This window comes from Arachis hypogaea, chromosome 12 (genome assembly GCF_003086295.3).
Source record: "Arachis hypogaea cultivar Tifrunner chromosome 12, arahy.Tifrunner.gnm2.J5K5, whole genome shotgun sequence".
Classification (NCBI taxonomy): domain Eukaryota; kingdom Viridiplantae; phylum Streptophyta; class Magnoliopsida; order Fabales; family Fabaceae; genus Arachis; species Arachis hypogaea.
The window spans coordinates 116,328,788-116,344,735 of record NC_092047.1 but is presented as its reverse complement, the minus strand read 5'-3'; the positions used below and the strand labels follow the sequence as shown (position 1 = coordinate 116,344,735).

General features: G+C 33.4%; 2 protein-coding genes across 4 annotated transcripts; both read right to left on the bottom strand.

Annotated features, from left to right (window-relative positions):
- Positions 1-26: 26 nt before the first annotated feature.
- Positions 27-2,959, bottom strand: LOC112728584 (uncharacterized). Its single transcript, XM_025778786.3, has 3 exons — positions 2,758-2,959; positions 1,140-2,090; positions 27-417 (listed from the first exon to the last, which is right to left on the bottom strand). The coding sequence occupies exons 1-3, from the start codon at positions 2,761-2,763 to the stop codon at positions 268-270; spliced, it is 1,107 nt and encodes a 368-aa protein (XP_025634571.1). The 5' UTR covers positions 2,764-2,959; the 3' UTR covers positions 27-267.
- Positions 2,960-7,928: 4,969 nt separating this feature from the next.
- Positions 7,929-11,077, bottom strand: LOC112728583 (uncharacterized). 3 transcript variants are annotated; one of them, XM_025778781.3, is made up of 9 exons: positions 10,750-11,077; positions 10,398-10,464; positions 10,215-10,243; positions 9,921-10,129; positions 9,490-9,608; positions 9,263-9,358; positions 9,107-9,182; positions 8,763-8,916; positions 7,929-8,474 (listed from the first exon to the last, which is right to left on the bottom strand). In XM_025778781.3, the coding sequence occupies exons 1-9, from the start codon at positions 10,954-10,956 to the stop codon at positions 8,328-8,330; spliced, it is 1,104 nt and encodes a 367-aa protein (XP_025634566.1). In that variant the 5' UTR covers positions 10,957-11,077; the 3' UTR covers positions 7,929-8,327. The 3 variants fall into 3 exon arrangements, with proteins under 3 accessions (XP_025634566.1, XP_025634570.1, XP_025634568.1); XM_025778785.3 differs by having other exon boundaries at positions 8,763-8,908; XM_025778783.3 differs by lacking the exon at positions 9,107-9,182 and having other exon boundaries at positions 8,763-8,908.
- Positions 11,078-15,948: the final 4,871 nt, after the last annotated feature.

Here is a 15,948-nt window from a genome sequence, read left to right as displayed (position 1 = left end):
ACAAGAAATGCAGGGAGGACAGAGGATAGTAAGGAATGTTGCAAATCTCTTAACAAATGGGAAAATTTTGCATATGCCAATAGTTACATACAGAAATGGAAAAATGTCTTCTCTTATGAGAAAACTTGAGCAACATTTCAAAACTCTTTCCACCTTCTAAGTTACAAAATTTTAAGATCCTGTGTGTTTTAACATTCTCTGCATTACTACCCTCAGTTCCATTTTCCTTATTTACATTACTTTCATCTTCCTTATTGTGTGTTCTGTTCAGTGCCCTTGTGTTTCTGTGCTACTTTCATGACTATCTTCATTCTTGGGAGTTACTTCCATAGGCCCTACCTTTGCTTCAAGATTCTTGACAATAGATTTGAACATTCTCATGTCCCGAGCCTCTGCTAACCTGGTCCCTGATGATGCCTGTCATAAAGCATGCGAATACCGGTTAAACAAAGAAAATTCGAAAATCTTTATCCTCAAATGATATTGGAAACCGAATCGAAACTGATCAATTAAGTTTACAATTAAGGCTATTTGACAAGAGGATAACACTAAATTCATGTTCTCTCAAACTCTCCTTTGTTTTTTGGTCTAAACAACTCAAAATCAAAACTTAGATCTATTGCTCAAAGGGAACAAAATCACTAGAATCAGCCGAATTTCCTAAATGTTATGATCATAAGCTAAATAATAGGTAATCCAACAGAACTGTACTGAAATAAATCAAGAGGTCAAGTGCAAGAAGCTGTTCTCAAGCAGAATTCTTGAGTAACTTATAAAATGAACAAAAAGATACATGATACTAATACACTATTCAATCAAGCAACAAATCTGGTCTATATATATTATAGTTTTGTGGTGAAAGAACAAATGAAACTAATCAATAAGATTTTTCAGCTCAAGGCCCCTGTTAATGTGTGTCTAGTTAATGTATAAGTTAAACCATTAGTTCATAGCACAAAACAATCAAAATTAACAGTACCGTTGCGTTAATGAGATTAGAAAGGTAACACAATCCTTTCAGTAGTTCGTCAATAATTAATTTGAAAATCTTTTCAAGTCTTCAGAATGTCATCAAACACAACATTATCCTACTTAAAATTTATACAGCAAAAGTTGTTATAATGCATATCTTGACTAACCTGCATAATTTTCTCCACTCGTCGGCTGAGATCTTCAGCAGTTGCTTCCCTGTGGATGCCTTTAAGCACGTGCATCAAGTGTGTCTTAATGTCGTCTGAGCAATGCTTTTCAATCATACATTGAGCAACGGCAGCTCTACAACCTACTCCATAAAATGGACAGTTCACTATCTTCATCGGACAAACAGTTATGCAGTGCCGGTCCATATCACGTCTCATAATGCTATCTGAGCACTTCTGTTCACACGGAATTATCTTGAAAGGACAGGTCAAGTCATGCTGCTCAAAATGAGCTGAGCAAAACATGGCATCACATCCCTCATTTTGACAGAATGCAGTTCTAAAGTTGCAAACATCAACATGATTGTCAAGATCTTCTTGAGAATGAAAACTTTCATTGCAGTGATATGCATTCTTGAAATCAACATTCTTAAGCAGAGACTTGGCGATAGTTTCTCTTCTATCAAAGGACCAAAATCCATTCATTTCCATCTCCTGAATAAAATCATCTACTTTGTCTTCTCTCCAATCACTTAGCAGCCATCCAGAGACCTGACTAACGAGATTCCTCTTTGAAATAACAAACTCATCAACGAAATAAGAAATAATATCAAACGGATGATCCAATACTTCACCTTGTGGATCACCTTCTAAGATAACAGACTCAGCTACAAATGATTCACTTCTTTGTGTGAGATAATCTATCATTTCCTTTCTGAAATTACCTGCCACTGAACCAGGTGTGGAGAAGGGATATCCGGTCGTGTTATCGACGCAGGCACAAGCCAATCCTGGAAGGAACATTTCAGCCAGCTTGTGAACTACTTCTGTATCACAATTACCACAATGGAGCATGGGACCTGCAACTTTTCCATCTTCTTCAATCTTCTCAGGAACCTTCTCAAAACCAAGGTCCACTTCGGTTGTAGGAGGGTTCTTGCTTGGTGAATCCTTCAATCAAGTTTCAGATAATATAAAAAATATATATATTTAAGCTTCATAAATTCATTGTTTCCAGCATCATCCACATCAAATTCCTGATCCCAATATTGTCAACATCTACTGCTAAATGTTGACTGAATTCTGGATATCAAAAATTCAAGGTAGAGAAAATCGAGATTTTACGTAAAATCGAAAAAATAAATAAAAAACGTAAAACGTAAAATCTTAACAAGATTTAAATCGTAAAATCGTCAGACTTAGTACAAATTTCGTAAAATCGATAAACTCATTTAAAATCGTAATATCGGAAGATTTTAAGAGTTAAATCGAGATTCTAGCTACTATGGATATCATTGCATTTCAATTTTCCAAAATATCATCATTATTTTCTTTTTCAGAAAAAAAAAAAAACAAAAAACAAAAACTTTTTTCTTAACGCCAATGAATTTTCAAAATCAGGTTTTTCCATTCCCGAGCTGAGAGAAACCTTAAAAACATACAGCATTGAGAAATTGGAACAGAAAAGAAACGAAATTTCTTTCAATGCAGCGCAACCCAAGTGATTTGAATAAAACCAAACCATGAATTAAAACAACTAGATCAAACAAATCCTATAATCTCAATAATCATTTACAAAAAAATATGATATATTCGGGGGGAAAAAACAAGAACTTACCGACATGGGTTGGTGTGAGATCTAATTGTACGATGTTGCGTGAAGGGTCATTGATTCCGATAACCTTAAAAGGAAGAGAGAGTCAGAGAGACATAGAGAAAGAAGGGATCAACTAATTATAGACTCCAAATGTTGCTTCTTTCTTTCCATTTTTGTTTTCTCTCATTTTTTATGTGTAATGCTCCAACTGTTCTAACCGTCCAATATTATAATGTGTTTGTCAGCATTCACCAAGGAATATACTAAATAACTAATTTGGATTGGTGGAGTGTTCGGCTCACTCATTGCTTAAACAAGTGTCAAGATTGGAATCCTGAGCCAAATTATTGGCTAGCGACAGACTTTTAAGTGGAGCTCAATTATGCGATATATTAGTCCTTAGCTTGTCGAATTGGGAGATACTGCGAGCAACTAAAAAAAAGGAATACTCTAAATGTCCAAGTTTAATTAATAATGAAAAAGTATAGGTAGACAATAAAAATATTAAACAATGTGAATAATAGATATATTGGATGTTCATTTCAATAGGTGCATGGATGGTTATTTTAATATTAAAATTTAGATGATTAATTTAGAGGTGTAATGTGTTTTTATTTGATTGGTGGTTGTTTATGTTATTCAAGATGGTCATTGTTTACCTAACACTCTTCATTAATAATAGATGTCTACTCACTCGAACACATCTTCATGTGAAAATTGTATTATGTTTAATTTAATATATTTGACTAAATTATCTAAAAGTTGGTAGTATCATCTTCACGCAAAAGACATTTTATTAGAAGTAGCCACCTTAATAATATTAATTTTAATAGAAGTATAGAGTTATTCTTGTAATATAGTTTAATATTGATTAATTGTACCCACTTACTCTGTTAACAAGACTAATCATGAGGTTTAATTTTGTTCATAAGAAAAGCTGATTTAACTTTGTTGCTTTTCTTTTACTGTGATTAAAGTTTCTGGTTGCAGTAATTCACACCACAACTACACAAACAGTACAGAGCTTGATCAAATGTCTCACTTAAGCTTAAGCTTGTTCATTTGAATGATGTGAATTAAACATTTTCACTTAATCATCTTTTCTTGTTTGGAATGTTTCTACCTTTAGTAGATAAAAAAAAAAATAAAGAAAAGAAAACTTTGAAATGAAATTGTGATATGAACAATAATTTGTCAACTTTGAACTGCTATAGTTGTAATGCATCTCGTCAACATGCCTGAAATCCTTGTTCCACTAAAAAGCATTCACTTAGCTACCCTCAGTTTATCTGTAACAAAAATTCTTTCTAATAAAATTAAATAAGATTAGTCGATGAATTGGATACAGATAATTAAGGATTACTAGAATTCCTAACTCGCACTTTTTTATTTGATCTTTATCATTGTAAACTTAGAAGTATATATGTGAAGTCATAAATTTGTCTAAGGAGCTTTGAATTATTATGACTACAATTCATATCATAAGTAAAAATTTAAATTAGAAGGATATATATATATATATAAAGTTATATCAATAATATTGCAGTTTGGATTAATTTTTTTTTTTAAATATTTCTTATTTTTAAAAATATTTTTTTATCAAAAAAGTAATTTTGTCTTTAGATAAAAAATTTAAGAAGTAATTTTAATTTTAATTTTAATTTTTTTAATACACATTTCATTAAAATATTTTTAAAATTTAGTTTTCTCACAAAGCAACGTATTGCTTACTTAAAATAGCAAAAGCATTGCTTTTTTAGTTAGAAACATTTTTTTAAAAAATCCTAATAAAACCTATATACTTATGTAAAAATAGTTTTTTAATTCTTTCTTCAAAAAAATCAATTCAAATGAAGATGAGAACAAATAGTCTTTTCATTTTAAACTAACTATTTAAAAATAAAAATATAAACATATTAAGAAAATAATAAATACAAATCTCTTTAAAACTATATCATTAAAAAAGTTACTTTTCAATTAGTACCTATTTATAATTTATAATTTATAATTTATAATAAAACTATTTAGTCATTAAATTTAGGACGTTATTAAAAAAAATTCATGTAAATTTAATTTTTAAAAAGATGCAATTAATTTCTCTGAAAGATAAGATATTATATCACTAAAATTTCAATAAAAAAGATACGCCAAACTGCAAAATCTTCCATTTTAATTAAGGAACCCTGATTTCTTAATTACCTTGTGTTCCAAGCAACTTTACAAAACATAAACACTTCACTTCATAGGGTTTTTCTATTTTCATCTAATCAACAATTCTCTGTTATTGTTGCATTCTACTGAGTACGATGATGTTTTGTGTTCCAAAGTCTTCAACTTTTGTTCCTCCCAAGAAATCTTCAGATGCTGCCAACAAGAGGGTACCCAAAAAAAGAGTTTTTTCCTCTTCAGAATTATCCAGCCATGTTGATGGATTCAACAACAACAACAGTAACAGTAACAGCGTTGTTCTTGATTCTCGTGCCAACAAGAGAGCAAAGGTGGAAAAGAGTCAAGAAAATTCAAGCATGAAGAAGGGTACTACTACTGATGCAGTAAAGGAACGTGAAGAGAAGAAGAAACGAAGTTCTTCTCGTATGGATGAATTCAAGAATACGCAATGTTCAGTAACGCTGAGAAGGTTATTGGTTCATCCAGACGGAGTGTATTTCAAGAAAGGAAAGGCTTTGATGGATTTGGAGAGGATTCAGCGGAAGCTGTGGAACAATTTGTACAACGAAACTGATCAATTTGCTGCTGATATCAGAACGGTGTTTCGCAATGTCATGTCACAGTACCCCTCGGGGCATGAAGTTCATCGAACCGCCGCAAAGTTAAGTGATCTTTTCGAGACAAAGTGGAAGAATTTGGAGGGAAGATGGCGGCTAGCTGAGAAGGAAAACAAGTTAGAGAAAGAAGAGCCAAAGCCAAATTCAAAGCCTTTGAAATCGAATGCAGAGGAGAAAAGGAAAAAACTTGCTGAAGCTATTGCCAAAGCTAAATTGATATTGGAGAAGAAGAAAACCAATGAAGCTGCACAACGGAACAGAGTTTACTTGCAAAGGAAGAAACAGAGGGAGATGATGCAGAGAATGGAGAGAACAATTTTCTTTGATGATGCTTTCAAGTCCTTTCAGGATTTGGAAAACTTGTGTGGCCATTCACTGACACATTGTTGCACAAAGGGAAATCCATTGTTGAAGAACCACACAGGTTTGGTTCTTAGGGAAGAAGATTTTGAAGACAACAACTTTCTTAGTGAGGATTTGGAAGAAGGAGAAGTTCTCTGAAACTGTTCAATTTTGAGTAGTATTTGATTGTAGTTAATTTGGAATTGACTTGAAACAATTGTAAATATTATTATGTTAGCATCAATGACATTGTTTATATGTTTATGTTCATCAATGTTACTCTCATCAGTGCTACCTCCTTTACTGCGTGAACTATCAATTGGAGGCCATTAGGCACATGCAAGTGAGTTGCCTCAAGTATTTACACATCTCACATTGTTCCTCCCACATATGGTTTCCACTTTCCAGTGAGTGCTATTCCCCCACATCAAATCAGCTACAGCGAGAAACTGGTGAGCTCTGAAGCATTCATGAATACAGCAAGTGTGTGAAGAGCCTCCCAAAGGAAGGTTGGAGTCTCTCACACTTGATGTTGGAATGCAAGGGACTTGCCCACCTCACCTCCCTCCAAACTTTTACTATTCTGTTTTATAATAATACATATTTGAATGTATTTAGTGCTTGTTTGATATCTTTTTTAATGAAAAAAAATATCTTTTTTATTTTTTAGCGTGTTTGGTAAATTTTTAGTAATAAAAATAGAAGCACTGGAAAAATAAAAAAATCTTTTTTGAAAAGCTATAATTTATATTTTTTTTAAAAGATGAAAAAAAGATGTTTCTCATGTAATAAATAAATAAAAAATACTTTTATATTGTTATACCCAAATATAATTGATAAATAAAAAAATATTTTTGCATGAGATATCCAAACATAAAATTACTTTTACTTTTACAAGATCTTTTAAAAAAAGATAACTCGAAAAAAGATCTTTTCTTAGAACCTCAGCCAAACAAGCCCTTAGTAAGAAAATATGACGAATTTAAACTTACTTGAAGGAATTTTCGCTAATTGATATGAGAGATTAAGAAATAAAGAGTAATAGAGTCTTATGTAGCATGCATAAGTAGGCCAAATAATGTAGTAGTAAGACTGTTAACATGTATAAGTTGTAGAATTGTAAATGAAAATTTTCATAATTATTATTATGACACTTTTAATATATATATTTATTGTATTTAATTAGTACTTTTATGTTTTAATTGAAAAATAATAGATAATAATTTTTTCTTTTATTTTTTTAATTTTTTTATTAAAGGATGATTGGTTGATTTTCAAATTTTGTCAAGTAAATAAAATTGCTGACATGGCATCGTTAGAAAGGAAAATATGGCTTAAACACAATATAGAAAAACTTAGATATCAACCTTTTATATATAAGAATAGATTTGTTTGCAAACACAACCCCTCGGCGAAGACAACGCCTTGAATCAGTTTACTCCAAAATTTTATAACTATGCTAGCATGGATCTTGTCACCATCCTTGATGCAAAAAATTTTGTTCAGAAAAAGGGTAGTTTCAAAATCAGTTATGTTACTTTTAGGTGAAGCCAGGCAAGAGCTGAAAAAGGAGGCTCTATTAAGTATTCCTTCCATCATTTGTCCACTTTACATACATAAGAATTCATGTGTGGTTATTGGTAATGCTCACAATGTTCATTTCTAGATATTCTACACCAGCATAGACACCTTTATTACAAGTAATTTAACGACAAATTCAAACGTTTGACATAAAAATCCAGAACTAACCAAATTTCTACTTGAACCAAAAGTAAAATCCAGAACTAACCAAATTTCTACTTGAACCAAAAGTAGAGTTACTCAGAATGAGGAACTAAAATAAGAGGTAACGACATAAAAATCCAGAACTAACCAAATTTCTACTTGAACCAAAAGTAAAATCCAGAACTAACCAAATTTCTACTTGAACCAAAAGTAGAGTTACTCAGAATGAGGAACTAAAATAAGAGGTAACAAAAAGAGGTTCTGGCATTCAATGCAATTTCGAACAGATGCACAATATACCGGACAGAGAAAAAAGGATTAGAAAATTGAGCATCATAGTTTCATTTTAATACTTTTGGGGTCTGTTAAATTAATTGTATTTGAACACAATTCACAATGTTACATCGTCTAATACGTCAGAAAAACATAATATTTATGATAACTAAAACTTACAGCCCAAAAGGAAAAACAAAACTGGGCAGAAGAATAGTAAGAATACAGGTTTCTATTTCCTTTCTAATACTCAATCTGGTAAATTAAAAGCTGAATACTAGTATTGTGTTAGTGGCTAGACACATTTAAAAAACTATACTACCACATCATAGATAATGGTGGTAGCTTCCAAGAGCCAAAAACTTCAGAACTTCATTCGAAGAACAGGTTATCAATCTACATCAGGCAAGTGTCACATCTGCACTTTGTTATACGTCTTAACCCGTGATCAAATGCTACATCTGGTTAATCTTCTTCAGCGCCAAAAGGGGTCGTTGATAGCAGATTCCTTGTAGTTTCCCAGAGCTTAAGTGCTAAACCAGCATCTCTTGAAAGTATTGAAGGTTCAATAGTCCTACCTATTCCCCCAAAGAAGTAAGCTCCAGAAGTTCCCTGAAATCAATATTAAGCTAACTATACTCCATAATCCATACATGATTATAATAAATGATCAATGCAACACAAGAAAAGTGTAACATGTATGCACTTTGCACGTATGCATACAAGCGAAAGAGCTGCAGTAAAATTAACACAACAAAAAGAACGGAATCTTTCAATTCATTGTTGTGAACCTTCATATTAATTTCCTACTTTATGAGAAAATTTTTGCTTATTTTCAAAGTTAATGTGGACCCAAAAAAAAAAAAAAAACCTAATTAGTCCCATGAAAAGTGTACTTACTGGTGGCGCAAGGGCAGCATCAATTATGGAACTGACCCCATATTCTGGGGATTGCAAAAGGCCCAGATACTTCAGTACAAAGTGTGCCAACAAGGAAAGGAGGGATGGAACTTCTCTCAAAATATTTGTTTGTACAACTCCAGGATCTGCAGCACTAATGTCAACAATATGGAAACTGAATGTTAACAATAATAAAGCTTAAACACAAATAATTAAATTTTCTAATTTAACTCATGAAAGCTGGAGAAGTAAATGGAAAAACAGAAGAAAAGTACAACATAGCACTTGGGAACAGCATTTTCACATAGCACTAGGAAATAAGACCAACAAAGGTAACTGCATACGCAACGAAGATCTGGTGAGATTTTTCCCTCAAGCGTAGCTGTCGTTGAAGCTCAAAGGTGAAGAGGAGAAGGAACACTTCAACAAATTATATTCTAGTTAGGAATTAGGTCTAAAGACATAAAATAAGCTGCATAAATTCACCAAATATAGCTTACATTTAGAATACTCATAGATGTTTGCATATGGATATTGCATATAACTCAAAAATCTTTTCCCAGATACAGTTCGATCATCAACCTGCATATCAGTAACTGAAGAACAGAGCCTGAGCAGGGTTTGTAGGAGAAGCACTGTGATCTAATTAAGAAGATTCGAACTCATGCAACATAGTCACCAAACAAAAATATAGACCAAAAAGTAGGATTATAATAATTATACATACCATTTCGATGAGTAAAGGATGTGACATTCACAATTCTGGAAGATACATTACTGCTTTCGAGAAGTGGTAACAAAAGGTTTGTCAAAACAAATGCACCAATGTAATTTGTACCAATCATCCTGGGAGGAATGACGTGAATCATTCATCGATTTCAAAAATTACTATTAATTAAAAACTAAGATGCCAGACAAATGTGGAGTGTATGAGTACAAAACAGCTATTTACTCTGGAGCAAGGACACCCAGAAAATAAATTCAATTTTGCTACACTTCCATGCGTCTTTCCGTGTCTTGGTAGCACAAAGTTCATGTTGATCATATGTTACAAACATTGCCTCCAGAGGCTTTACAATTATTAACTAATATAAAACTTAATTAATACTATGAGTGAATGGTAGGTGAGATAAAAAAAGAGAGAGAAGTGTTTATTACTGATCATATCCATCAGCTGTGGTTCTAGGTGAAGTTGCAAGTATTCCAGCACAATTTATCAATAGTTGTATTGAGCTGTGCAAATCAGAATCCGACAGCCATTGCTGCAAAGACTTTCTGAACAATATTATTGATTCAACTGATGACAGGTCTACCTGAAAAGCTTTGAGGTGCGCATTTCTATTCCAATCTTTGATCTTTCTTTCCGCCTATCAAACAATCAGAACACCCATAAAAAATTTATGGTGAGGTTGGAAATCATCACCGTGATCTCATGATGTGTATAAAAGGTACCTCAAGCAACAACTGCTGCGATCGCCCAACTGCATTCACAACTAGAATCTTAGGCACACATTGCATAGACTAGGATTACAAGTTATTTGTTCACGGACAACGCAATCTATTTCTAGCATGATTTGCAAAGCCCCAAAATAATAATAAGAGGGGATTGAGAAAGACATAAGCATAAATAATTACCAAGCACAACAACATATCCTTCTTTGGAAAGTTCATAAGCAGTATAAAATCCCAGGCCAGATGTTGCCTACACCAACAAAACAAACCCAAATCATATAATATAACAAAATTTCCATAACCAAAGAGAATGGCATGTACTTTAAATTCAATGGCACATATCATCAAACACATAGGATGCATGATTCTTCATGAACCAAAACTTTAGAAAAGATAAATCCAATAAAAATATAAGTTAACTTTTATGCATTGTAACATACATCTAATCATGTATGATTATATATAAAAAATTAATTCCAAAATTGGCATAACATAATCAAGTTTTGATTTTGAAGCCAAAGAGAAGACAACTTACGCCTGTGACCACAGCAACGGGCCTAACAGGGACTACACAAGGGGAACATCTGTAATATGATTTAGGTCGTTGGGAACAGAAGAAATCTTTGATTAATTGGTAATGAGAAAAGACAATGGAAAAGGTCCAAAGCAACCCCATTCTCCAGAATTGGATGGAGAAAAGGAAGAGGAGAGTTCCCCAAAGCTCCTTCACCAACGAAATCATGGCCAAGTTTTTTCCTTGTGATTCCTTTCAGGAAGAAGACAACAAAAAAGTGTTACTATTTTACATGACTGAGTAAAATTGGAAGAGAATACAAAGAGTCAAAGAACATGACATAATAATAGTAGTTAACTAGTTATGGATCTAATAAGTAGGGCTGCCGGATGGTTCTGATCGGATACAATATTCGCATTTTTTTCAGGCCAAATCTGTTCTGATCTACATACTTGTGGATCGGATTGGATATTTGGTATATCCGTATAATTAAAAAAAAAACTATTAAGATTCTATTTAGTTATTTTATAAAAAAAATATTCATAAAATTCATTTTTCATCTGTTTAAGCCTATTTACTCCTAAAATATTATCAATAAAAGTTCTCTTAAGTAATAAAAAAAAAAAAATAACACAAGATTTAAGTTTGATTATTCTAAGACTCTAAGTTGAAGTACAACATAAAAAATTAAAAATAAGATATCATAAAATTCATAAAAAAAAAACACACTAAAATTCATATCACATTAGGATTTTCTTTCTTAAACTATGTTATTTAGATGAGACGTGTGGATATGTTAATTTGCGGATCGGATCCGCGGATATCACTACTAAATCCGCAATCCAATCCTACCATAGTGCGGATCGAATCTGATCCGATCCGATGACTCTGCGGATCGAATAATATCCGCAAAATTCGGATCGGATGCAGATAATTACCGCAAATATTTTCCGATCCATATGCAGCCCTACTAATAAGTGATAAAAGGGTGGATAGTCATAAGAAATAGAACAAGTTAACAATTTTGCCCGTATTTATTCTCCATTTTATGATTATGACTTGGATGAAAAGAAGATATTTATATGAAACCCACACTTATAATTTTCTCTTGTTACTATTTTGTTTCTATAACTAAACAAAAGGAGGAGAATGACATTTTTTAGGAGAATGTAAATTTTTTTTGGGAATATTTATATGGTTTTAAAAAGAATTTTAATTACTAAAAATAGTAAATTTTTTTCACCTATAATGACAGTATAAATTTAGCTAAAATGTATCTTAAAGTAAATGTTAAAAATTATTATGTATAAGAAATTCCGGCATTCAACACAATTTCAAAAATATGCACAAAAGGATTAAAAAATTGAGTGAATTAAATTTTAAAGTGGTCATTGAGATTCATAAAATACATTAATTTAGTACATAACTTATCATTTGTACCGTTTAGGACTTTAGGTTCCCGACATTGTAAAAAATGCACCGAGTTAGTCCCTTACCTTATTCTCGGCCATTTAGCCTTGCCGCTGGCAGTGACATGACACTAAAAAGGATACAAGAAGATTATTCTATCTATGTCACTTACTGCTATGTGATTGAGTTTTGCGAATAACCATTTCTCCTTCTCTCAACTTCAATCGTGCATACAGTTCAGGGTACTAACAAAATCCACCGAGCCAAATCGTTCCACCAAACAAACCCTAGACAGCAGTTATAGACCATAGGATTTTATCGCACAGAGTGTTTAAACTCTGATTCGTTGAGTTTTGTGAAAAATATATTAAGTGAAAAATAAAGGCTAAGATGAGAGATTCATGGTAAGTATACTTGTGAGGAAAATACTTCTATTAATGACGAATAAGCAATACAAGAACTAATGATGAGAAATAGAGGTGGAGAACAAGTGTTGAGACCTCCACTAATGTCACAAGAGGATGAATAGGCTTTAGTTTAAAGTGGACAGGGTTGGTTAATGGTTGTCAAGTGCTCTGATGGAACACCTGAATACTAGTCTTTATTATGAATAAAATGAAGAACAATGCGAGAAATTTTGGGAAGAGAAAGAGATGGGTTTTCTAGCTTCTCAGCTTCAGGAATAAGAAAGGTCTAGAAAAATATGAAAGTGAAGGTGAAGTTTTTCAGAAAAGAAGCTCTTAGAAGAGGATGAAGGTGAATGTGAAAGTAAGGGATGAAAATGGTTGCTTACAGAGGTGGCTTGAGATCCTTTTTATAGTGTAAAACCATTATCAAGAGGAAATCTATTGTCCAATGGTTTTTTAGTCTGATATTTAGTTTACTGCTTTTTCCAAGATATCTTTAGGTATTCGTGTCACCTCAAGTCTTGTCAACTGAAAAGGTAGGAAGTTGATTCATGCACGTTAAACTAAAGCTCCTGACATGTGACATTAGTGAAGTGACATCTAGTTTAGTTTTCTTTTAACTAGATGACACCTTTACACTCTAAATTCAATCAATCCACTTCCACCAATATAGTTCCCATTGAAGAAAAATTCAGCTATTCAAGGTGTTCTTTTGGGTTCCATCCTTTTAGCCCAATACTTTTAGGAAGAACTTAACTCTTTTTTGACTATGTTTGGAGAGAGAACACCTGTAACAGCCCAGACTACTCGCTAGCACATCGATCCGGGTTCTGGCTCTGATACCATCTGTAACAGCCCAGACTACTCGCTAGCACGATATTGCCCGCTTTGGCACACAAGGCCTCACAGTTTTACCTTTGACGATAGGGATGCTAGCCGAAGCCCCCCACACTCACTCGTCAAAACGCATCATGCTAGGGAGAGGTATCCACACCCTTATAAGGCATGCTTCGTTCCCCTCTCCAACCGATGTGGGCCTTACATTTTTTACACAGCGCAGTATCATCACTGCTATCACCACCACCATCCAAATCATCTGTCTTCTTTAACAATTGGGAGTTTTTCTTAGGGCAAAGGACACTCCCACATTCAACTTTGCTCTGTCTTTTTACTCTGTCTTCTTACTTGGTAAGACCCTTTTTCTTCTTTTCTTGTTTTTGTCTTAACCCCTCTCAGCCCCCATGTATATTGGGTTGCTAATTTTGGAATTAGCTATAGAGATTCTTTGATAAAGATCTTTCACCTTACAACTTTGAATGTTATATTCTCATTTGTATACGTTTCCAATGAAATCACAAATAAAAAAAAGAAATTGAATTAAAATTATGAGCAATGTTCGTTTGTAACCATAAATAGATATTTAAAAATAAAAAAATTTATTTTAATTAATTTTTTTTGCAGGGAGAGTGTATGATTTTAAGAAAAGCAGTAGCCATTTTTTTCTGCTTTTTTTTTAGGCCAAAAAAAAAGGAAGGTACCCATAACTTTCTTGCCCTATTTATGCTCGATTCTTTTTAGGAGTTTGGAGTGTGGAACACTTCACTTTTTTGAAACTATTTTGTACTGCAAATTTCTTAAGATGCATCAGTCACATTTTTTGAGTGTATGATTGCTAAAGCAGTTTTCTCATGTATTGCAGGATGCTTGTAGAATAATATAACATAAACATTGGCTCTTGATAAAGAAGCCTTTTGGAATTAAAATTCTAACTTCTAAAACTGAAATTAGGCATAGTACTGTTTAACGTACTTGAAATTGATGGGGCCGATGGTTGTTCCATGATCCGGGTCCAGCAAGATGCGGTGTCCGTTGAGGTGTACCTCAGAAACAATGTAAGGACCCTCCCATTTGGGAGCCCATTTTGGCAAAGACATCTTCCTTATTACTGTGTCTACTGATTTTTAGTATCAGATCTCCCTCTAGGAACACCCTGGGCCGAATGTGCTTGTCATAAGCTAATGCCAGTCTCCGGTGATATTCTTCCATCTTGCTTCCCACAACTTCCCTTTTTCCTTCCAACTCTTGCAACTCAGCTTCACGATCCTTTGACTTTTAGAATACGCGTCAACTCCCTACAAGTAACTGGGGTGTTCTCGTCTTCCTCCATATTCTCCAGATTTGCGAACAGAGGTGGTGAGGGGGTTCTATACCTCGTTTGATCTCTAGCCATCACGTCGAAGTGTTCCTCCCCAGTGGAGTAGCCAAGTGATTCGGGTGAGTTTTGTGAAAAATATATTAAGTGAAAAATAAAGGTTAAGATGAGAGATTCAGGGTAAGTATACTTGTGAGAAAAACACTTCTATTAATGACGAATAAGCAATACAAGAACTAATGATGAGAAATAGAGGTGGAAAACAAGTGTTGAGACCTCCACTAATGTCACAAGAGGATGAACATGCTTTAGTTTAAGGTGGACAGGGTTGGTTAATGGTTGTCAAGTGCTCTGATGGAACACCTGAATACTAGTTTTTATTCGTGAAGGTGATGAATGAAATGAAGAACAATGCGAGGAATTTTGGGAAGAGAAAGAGATGGGTTTTCTAGCTTCAGGAATAAGAAAGGTCTAGAAAAAGGTGAAAGTAAAGGTGAAGGTTTTCAGAAAAGAAGCTCTTAGAAGAGGATGAAGGTGAATGTGAAAGTAAAGGATGAAAATGGTTGCTTACAGAGATGGCTTGAGGTCCTTTTTATAGTGTAAAACCATTATCAAGAGGAAATCTATTGTCTAATGGTTTTTTAGTCTGATATTTGGTTTACTGCTTTTTCCAAGATATCTTTAGGTATTCGTGTCACCTCAAGTCTTGTCAACTGAAAAGGTAGGAAGTTGATTCCCGTACGTTAAACTAAAGCTTCTGACATGTGACATTAGTGAAGGGACATCTAGTTTGGTTTTCTTTTAACTAGATGACACCTTTACACTCCAAATTCAACCAATCCACTTCCACCAATATAGTTCTCACTAAAGAGAAATTCAGCTCTTTAAGGTGTTCTTTTGGGTTCCATCCTTTTAGCCCAATACTTTTAGGAGGAACTTAACTCTTTTTTTACTATGTTTGTAGGTCATTCTAAAAATTATGTACAAAAAAGATTTATATTTTAAGTACACAATCAAACTCAAAAAAAGAAAAAGACGATGAAGTGATCACAAAGGTTGAGGTTACAAAGTTTTAACTCTTACTTGTTATACGACGTCAAAAACCATACAACGTTATTTTGTGGTATACAGCGTGGTAATTCTTACTTGTTAAACGACGTCAAAAATCATACGTTATTTTGTGGTATATAGCGTGGCACTGATTTGCCATGTTACTGCCGGCAGCAAATCTAAATGGCCGGAAATAAGACA